Source organism: Gobius niger (assembly GCF_951799975.1).
Source record: "Gobius niger genome assembly, chromosome: 1".
NCBI lineage: Eukaryota > Metazoa > Chordata > Actinopteri > Gobiiformes > Gobiidae > Gobius > Gobius niger.
The window spans coordinates 49424063-49432813 of record NC_136852.1 but is presented as its reverse complement, the minus strand read 5'-3'; the positions used below and the strand labels follow the sequence as shown (position 1 = coordinate 49432813).

General features: G+C 39.2%; 1 protein-coding gene across 1 annotated transcript in view; it reads right to left on the bottom strand.

Moving 5' to 3' along the window:
• Positions 1-1445: 1445 nt before the first annotated feature.
• Positions 1446-8751, bottom strand: part of LOC306970918 (breakpoint cluster region protein) — a 38387-nt gene continuing 31081 nt past the window's right edge. Inside the window, exons 17-24 of the mRNA XM_079567001.1 lie at positions 8542-8667; positions 4594-4653; positions 4172-4281; positions 3953-4092; positions 3631-3765; positions 3407-3512; positions 2196-2352; positions 1446-2060 (exon numbers count right to left, since the gene is read on the bottom strand). Of these exons, the coding sequence (XP_079423127.1) occupies positions 1971-2060; positions 2196-2352; positions 3407-3512; positions 3631-3765; positions 3953-4092; positions 4172-4281; positions 4594-4653; positions 8542-8667 (924 nt within the window). The 3' untranslated portion in view covers positions 1446-1970. The remainder of the gene's footprint in view (positions 2061-2195; positions 2353-3406; positions 3513-3630; positions 3766-3952; positions 4093-4171; positions 4282-4593; positions 4654-8541; positions 8668-8751) is intronic.

The following is an 8751-nucleotide window of genomic DNA, read 5'->3' as shown; positions in this document are numbered from 1 at the left end:
AGGTATAAGGAGAGATGAACCACTCACAGCAAAGACACACGTTTGTCTGTTAATTGTTTTGGTATTTTTCAACAATAAAAATATCTGTTATAAAATAAGTGCTTGTATTTCATTCTATACATTGGCAACAAATAATACAAAGGCCTTTATGAATGACTAGAACATTGAAGGCTTCATTTATTCGTCATACTCTGCAACAAAGTAAAACAAATCCTTTCAATCAAAAAACTGACTACTATGTTTGACTCGTGATCCACCATTTGGCAAAGCATGGGACTGCAGACTTCCCTCTCTCCTGAGACTTCACTAACTCTTCTAGATAAATGTTGATTGTTTGATGCACCTTCAAATGCACCAGCATAGTTGCAATCAAAACTCTCTCACCGGTTAGTATATTATGGCCTAGTTTATTTACACGTTTACATATGATACACAGCGGTCATACAGTTATTGCTTTTGTCGGTTACAGTGTGTGCAGCTAATACAAGGTCGAATACTTGCAGCAGAGACATGTTGTGCTTTCACAGAGGTTTAAAGTAACACTGAGAATGTGGAAGATAATTCTAGTAATAACCAGCCAGCGTCAGATACGGGTCTCTAAAAGTCCAGTGAGGAACAGTTTACAGATAAGACTAATCTCTCCATTTCTACAGCAGTGTTCATGTGCTTTGCATGGTTTCAATAATACACGAGGAATGTGTTAACACTGATACAAGGGATAAACTGAACGAGTAATGACTTCATGACTTCAACAGCAAAGTTAGAGGCTATGTCAACACTAATATGTTTTCATTTTAAAATGGAATCAGGTAGAATAAAAAGATTAAAACGATGTGAAACAACATCATACGTTTATATAAAAGCTTAAACAACTGTATTACACAGAAATAAAGGTAGTCATAACACAAAGTACAATTTTAACGTCCAAAACTTATTGGATTGTTTTTATAATAGTTAAAATTTATACTGTATGATCAAATAAGGTTTATAAATTGGCCTGAATGTACTTTTACTTTGGGCATCTTCAGATAACTTTAACCAAATTCAACACCCTCACACACAATATGCATCGAAGCAATAATGCTTTAATACTGTGCACTTATGCTTATGCAATTGTGTATGTTTAGTCCATCTTTACTATAGGACAAAGCATATGCAAACCTATTTATGAATTTAGCAAAAGTAGGGCTTGTTTACCTTTGCTGATTAGTTTACATAAAGGTCAAATAATCATTGGTCCTCATTTTTCAAAGCTACGGAACGAGAATCTTTTCTGAAACTTTTTTAACAAGCTCAGTGGGCCCACCCTTATGTTAAATATAAAAATAATATATACAGAATTGAAAACAAAAAACAAAAAAACATGCTAGTCTGGACATGGCCTCAGTGTTGGATGATTATTAGGAGCTACAGTCTCATTGACCCAAACCAAATATGGAAAAAACGTATATATACAGTTATGTAACGCTTATAAGTTCAACATGCCTGCATGTTTAGTGACGAGTGACGACAACAACTACTCTGTCACTTTACAATATTAAAAGAGTGTAAACAAAAGATTAAATGAAATGCTCTACTGATCATCAGCAGGGAAACGTTGGCACAGCTTTTACCAAAACATAAACAATGTGCAATCATTCATTCAAACAACAACAAAAATCTTAACCAGCAAAAAAGTAAACCCCCTTTAAGAACGGAGAAATGTGCACAGTGACAGAACAAAGGAAGTAAAAAAAAAAAAAAAAGTGTTATAGTTTAAATTAAAGTAGGAATGACAAAGAATGGATGAACTAACAGGGAAACCAAACACATGGGTATTTTCAAAAGGACCAAATACGCGTTAATGGCTCCCTCTGGTGGTCAAACGATGCAACGTCATTTCTCAGTTAATCAGCGGTGGCTCTGCAGCTTGTCGTTTGCGTCTTCATGTGGACAGTTTATTTTTTACTTTGCTGAGAACTTTGTATTTGTTATACTTCAGTGGAGAAGAGAAGGCTCTGGCGTTTGCTATCCGGAGTCGGGATGCCCTCAAGCTGCAGAAAATACAGGAGCACTTGGACCTACAATGGGCAAAAAAAACAAACGTACAAATAGTTGATTTTATGTACGCCATTTTGATCATTATTACACACAGTTCCATTGAAAAACAAATAACAAAAGTTTTTGGAGCGATAGGGAAAAGACTATTGTTTTACCTGAGACATGACTTCCAGAGACCAGCAGTCGCTCATGGAGATGGGCTGTGAGCTGTTGAGTTTACTGTCTTTCTCCGATGGTCGAAGCAACGTGGGCCCGAAAACTGTGGCCAGGTTGTGCAGCGACATCTTGTTAATGCTCTCGTTCTCAGCAACTCTGCAAAAATGAGGAGCAACCACTTAATCATAGAAACAAATGGCTATTCCCACAATCCATGTCCAATATGTTAACACTTAGACAATTATTAGCCTCTTAACCCCCACTTGAACTGAGCACATTTTCTCCAGCTTGGCTTTACCCAACTCAAAAATAAAATAAAATAAAGTGTCAAAATAGCAACAAATTGAGACGAAAACGAGGATGAAAATGTAACAAAAGAGTGACAAAAATGTGACAAAAAGGCGATGAAAAAGTGACAAAAATCTAACGTAAACGAGACAAAAAAGTGACGAAACGCCACAAAAAAGTTGTCACTTTGGGCTCAGTTGAGCTAGCATCTGTAGCCTCCTCTGAAGTGTCCTCGATCACAGACTCCTCTGTGTTTGGTGGCTTAGACGCATCTACCACATTCATAGAGGGTTCATTCAGTAGCTCTTGAGAAGAATTTGTTATTATGACCCTCAGGATACAGTGGTAGAAGTTTCCCCCTGGTTTAACACTCTCTGATGGAGTGCCTAGTTCGATCTGTGTCATTTTCATCTGGCCCTCTCCTGACACATTTGTAATGTAAGGTTTAGGGACTACACTGCTGGAGTTTCTGTGATTTTAATTGCAATGTGGGGGGTTTCAATGTGGGGGTTTCTTTGTCTTTCAGCTCTTTCAACAAAGACTGCTCCTTTGTACTCCACTCCAGCGCAGCTTTGTCAATCTGTAGTTGCTTCTCTAGAGTGGCTTGTTGCTGGTATTTAAGTTCATGTTTCAAAGCTAAACAAAAATTAAATGTTAATCATGATCACATTTACAGTAGTGGCTTTAAAGCTGTAGAATGTCCATCCATCCATCCATCCATCCATCCATCCATCCATCCATCCATCCATCCATCCATCCTTCCATCCATCCATCCATCCATCCATCCATCCATCTTCTTCCACTTTATCCGGGGGCCGGTTCGCGGGGGCAGCAGTCTCAGCAGAGATGCCCATACTTCCCGATCCACGCGAAATTAAGAGGTCAATGCTGCACCACAGAATTATAATTATCCTTAAAGTACCTTTTCAAATGGTCGAGTATAAAGACGAAGGTGACGAGGTTGGGTTCAGGCAGAGACAGCAGTAAGTTCAACATGCAGCTTTCTTTGGCCACACTGTCGGAGAGAGCTGCGGGAAAAGAAAAAACAGACCTTCTGTCACACATCAACCTTCATTCTACTGTTTAAGTACCTTTTATCATAATTTTAAAGTTAAAGTACAAATGTAAGTAATAAAAGCCACTGACCGATGCCTCCAGCGAAGTTTGGGTAGAGCTCGTCAGTGAAAAGAGGCTCCGGCAGCTCACGGAAATACAGCTTTAGTGTTCCAGCAATGGCATTGACGTCCATGTCCCTCATCATCAAAGACACATCCTTATTATCTACAAAAACATTTACAAAACACATTAAGAACTGCCTTTTGTTCATACATAGTTGGCCCAGGACAATTTTCTCACAGACAACTCACTAGGAGCATGTTTTAGCTTGTCAGTGTCAACTTTAATGCAATAAAGTTTATTTATAAATCTAGCAAAATATGAACAAGACAGGCTACGTAATGAAACATACTAGTGTCAAAGGCAGCCTTTAGCGCCTGTATGTCTGTCGCGACTCCAGAAACTCTGTAGATCCCCACTTCCTCCATCCCTCGTCTCTCGATCTCCTCCACACACTGCCGCACGATCAGGGGCACCTTCGAACGCTCTCTCCTGACGAAGGCACACACAAGAGAATTAAAAATAACGGGGATTGGCTTTGTTCACGCTTTAGTCATTGTTCAACACTCACTTTGTTACCACGTTTATTTTTACGCCAAACACTCCCGACTGTTTCCTCGAAGGCATCCTCTTCAGACTGAACTCTCGGCTCGTGAACTTCATGGACAACTTCACCTCGATCTGAAACCATTTAAGGACAGGGCAGACTTTATTGTCCCTGTTGAGAAGTGTGTCCTCGATGCTCGCAATTAGTTGTGTCCATTTTCAAGAGAAGAGCAAGAGGTTTAAGCCTAGTGTGAATGTTTTGGATTGATACGGGGATAATGGAGTGACAGGAAGAAACAAGCGTCAGACACTATGAGAACACGCAAATGCTTAGGACCTTGTTGCTATGCCAACCACAAAATAAAAAGTAAATCTTATGAGCCAGGCTGCTTGTTCCAATGTATAAAAGGCACTAAATAAGAGATCAAACTCTCTCTTTTATCTTACCCCATTCATAGCAATGACAGACCTCTGCCAGTCTTTGTTTTGTAAAGTTTGTGGGTCCAACTGCAAAAGAAAAAAACATAGATCTGAATTAGCAAAAATAAATTCCTGAACAGTAGAAAAAAGTACTAATCTACTACAAGAAACATTTACATTGAACACATACGTAATAAAGCACCAAATCTCCCTTTTGCTGTACAGGTCAGAGTCAAAACGCAGTATTGACATAGTATCAGTGCAGTGCGGCAGATGTTTTGCCAATGAAAAAAACAAAATCCCATTCAGATAATCCTCAATCCTCAGAGCAAAACAACTTTTAGGGATCCGGGAAAACAAAGCTCGTTAACTAAACACTACGTCTAAGCTTAAAATCACCACGTTTTCTATTTTTCATTGTCGATCTTTTATTGAAGTACTTTTATTTTTCCACTAAGAGAGATCATTTCTAGTACTTGTTTTTTTGATACTGGGTCATATTTGAACCTGTATTATTGTGCCAGTTGTTCAAAGGTAATCTGATTGGATTTTAGTTATCGGATTGGGTCAAACCTTGAAAATGGATTGGATTTCACGGAGAAAATGTAGCAAAACTTTAAAATTTGTCACTACAACAGATGAGGTGGGAACATGGACTCAAAAGGACCTAATTTTACTGTTGCAGAAACCCATGCCCTGCTGGAGTGTGTAAAGTGCCATTATGCCTCAGTAGTAGGGAGTTCTGTTGTGGGTGGAATGGCGACGAACAAAAGGAAGAAAGACATTTGGATGGAAATCACCCAGAAAGTGAATGCAACGGGGTCTGGCCTGAAGAGGACCTCGAAACAGGTGAAATTTAGATGGAAGAATCTGCGGGCCAGAGCCACAAAGGAACTTGCTGAAGCAAAAAACACCCAAACAGGCAACAAATCCTTTAAGAAAGGTGAATACACAGATGTGGTTCTGGACATTATTGGAGGGGAGAACTCTAAAGCTCTGAATGGGATTGTTGGGGATGGTGAGACTACGGTTGTAGAGGAAAGTGAGCTAGTTCCTCCTAACGCAGAGGAAACATTTATTCTGGATCTCAGCCCCATTACCGAAGAACAACCTGGATCCAGTCACAGGAGCTCAGAAAATAGGCTTGAAGCATCCTTTGCCAAATAATAAAGATGCCTATGAATTACTCCTTAAACGAGAAACTGAAAGAGCAGAAGCACAGACGCTCCTGGCAGAGGATCAAATCAAGCAGGCCAAACTGCAGCAAACCAGGGCAAAACTTCATATCTGCCTCCAAAAAGCACGGCTTGAAAATGCTGGTCTCTCCTGCTTGGATGAAGACCCTGAACATTCTTTATTTTGTTAACTATTGGACTTTTTTATATAAGTATAATTTTTTATATAAGTATAATTTATAAATTATACTTTTTTATATAATTTATTTTCAAAATATCCACAATTAATTTGTTTATATATATTTGTTATTTGCTGTGGCTCAGATGAGTGGTCATAAAAGAAAATCATAAATAGAAGTGGATGTGTGTATGTTATTTTTGTGTTTTGTCTCAAAATAAAAAAGTGACCCCATGTTGGCTCTTCTACCCGCTGTTCTTTAAATTGCTGATAGCCCATATTGTGATACTGTATGTTGTCTCATTCAGAGCACTGGTAATCTGGATTTGGTCATCTTGAAAACTGTATCTGGATCAGGGTGATCCAATCCAATGTTGCTTTGAAAAACCGGCATCAAAGTTAGACGGATTACCTGATCCTGGATGGCAAAACCTAACCTAAACCTAACCCTAACCCCAAAATGGGACTTCCAAATCCGGATCATTTGGATCCAGATTACATTTTTTTTAACAACTTTTATTTCTCACTGGTGTAAGACACACATTTTATTTTGTATTTTGACATTGAGAAATGAAACACTGTATTTAAGATACCGTATTGATTTTACAAATCCAATTAAAACATGCATTGTGCTAAAGGCACACAGCATAACATTTTGGATTGTACTGATACAAATACAATACCAATACAAAACATGCTCCTAATGACCGGCTCAACACAGAAAGGAAGCCATAAGCTATTTTTGCAGTAGGTAATCAATGAATGGATTTGGATGAGGCTCTAACCCATTTAAAGCTCATATTTGGCTGCCTTTAGTTAACATCTCCATGGAGACGAGCTGGTGACGTCCCGCTCCCAGTAAAGCTGTTAGGATTATTTTTTTTACTTTAAAAATATCTGTAATAATAAACATCTGTAACCCATGGTGTGGATCAAGAAAGATTTAGATTTTGTAGTAGTTTTTTAAAGTAAATTGTGGTAATTGTAAAAAAAAAAAAAAAAAGAAGAAAAAGAAAAAGAAGAAGCTTTTTAACCAGTTCTCCAGCTCCATCCTTTACCTTGGGTCTAAGGAGTGTCCCCCTGACTCTATCCCACAGTCGAGCTCCAGTGTTGGGGCTTTTCCTTTGAGTCGGGTCCCTCTCCTGCTCCAGGACTCCACTGACCTCCTCCATACTCTCACAAGTGGGATCAAAGTCACCCATGTTTAAAAAAGTCCAGATTGTATTTTTTTAAATATTCAAAAAGAAAAATCCCGAGCTTCTTCACAGCTTCTTTCTAGTACAAGTTACAAGTTAAATCCACTCCAGAAGAAGCCACCATTTTGAATTATATCGAGCCGTGTATATCTTGGATTGTCCATTCAAATCTTCATAAACCCTTGTCCATTGTCAAACTCCAAACTCGGTCTAAATGAGCAGGACGGAGAACAAAGCCAGCGGCGGAGCACGCTGCCTGTTGCCTGTTGTTCCTGTCCCAGATGGATTTGGGGATTAAGCGGTGAATCCCCTCCTACCCTCTTTCCACTGAGCTCACGCTTGTCACCGTCCAGCGCCAGGAGAAAAGGAGAGGAGCAAGCGGCCCGTGACTTAGAGACGACATCTACAGGTCAACCCAGGTCTAATAGGACTAGAAGAGGCTATTGGGCCAAACACAGCGTGTGAAACTATGTTCGACTATAATTATTTTATGATTTTCCCATTAGATCAATAAATGCTCATCTCATTTTATCTAGTTTACAAAGGTTAAGATTACTAGAACAATATCAGAGCGCAAATTTTCTGACAAATACTGTTATTATTAGGTTGCAAACTCTAGGACAAAAGCTTTTTCTACAGACATAATAAATAACTCAAATCAGCCAACAAATAAACTTTAAGTGGCTTTTATTTGTTCTGGTGAAAAAAAATATAAATAATTATTGTTAAAGGGTGGAGAGATTCTACCTGTTAATTAAACTGTATAGTTACTTGGTCTAACATTCATTAATTAGTACATATTATTTTTAAAAACAAAAAAGGAGAATTGTATTGTGTTCTTTACTGGTGCCTAATGCAGAACACTTGCGTTTTGTTACTGGTCCAAAAGCACTTTGAGGATGCCAGCGCTCCCTCCTCAGTCTTTCCGTCTCTAAGTCTCTGCCTCCCTATTGCCACCTGTCCGTTTGAGAAATCCCTTCACTCCCGATCAAAGCCAATCTGGAGCAAGTCACGGTTTGGGGCCAGAGCCAAAGGTTCTAATCCTCCTCTGTCACACCAAAAAGGTGAGGCTCCTGAACCCACAAACACCTTATCAGATGAAAGCTGTGACTATGAACCGTGCTACAGGCCGAGGTTGACCCAAAGGTCAACAGCACACGGTAGGGCTGAACAGTTGAAATAGATCCAAGTGTCATTTTAATAAAAGAGTTGTGTTTTGATTTGCACTGCAGTTCATTGTTCATGTCCGTGGTCATTCATTTCTTGGAATTTAGGTTCTTGAAAGCAGTTAGAAAAGACCAAGTCCCTGTGACATCACTGTCAGTCACGCTCAGACCATGCAGAGGGGCGAGGGGCGCATGTGTGGGGATGGACCTGATGACCTTTGAATCAGTAGGTGAACACTCAGTTGCTTTTGAAGACATACCTTGATCTGTCCTTTGGCGAGGATCCTCTCTGTGAGCTCTCCGTCTTCTTTGGCCTTTTTACTGCCACATTTCTCGTAGCAGAGCAGCCTCAGAGTCTGGGAACCCTCCAGTTCAATCTCAAACTCCTGGGACAAGAAAATTAAGTAATTTATTTACTTTTAATGATTATGTTTTGTTTTTTCTTGATATTTCATGAATATGAAGGGACT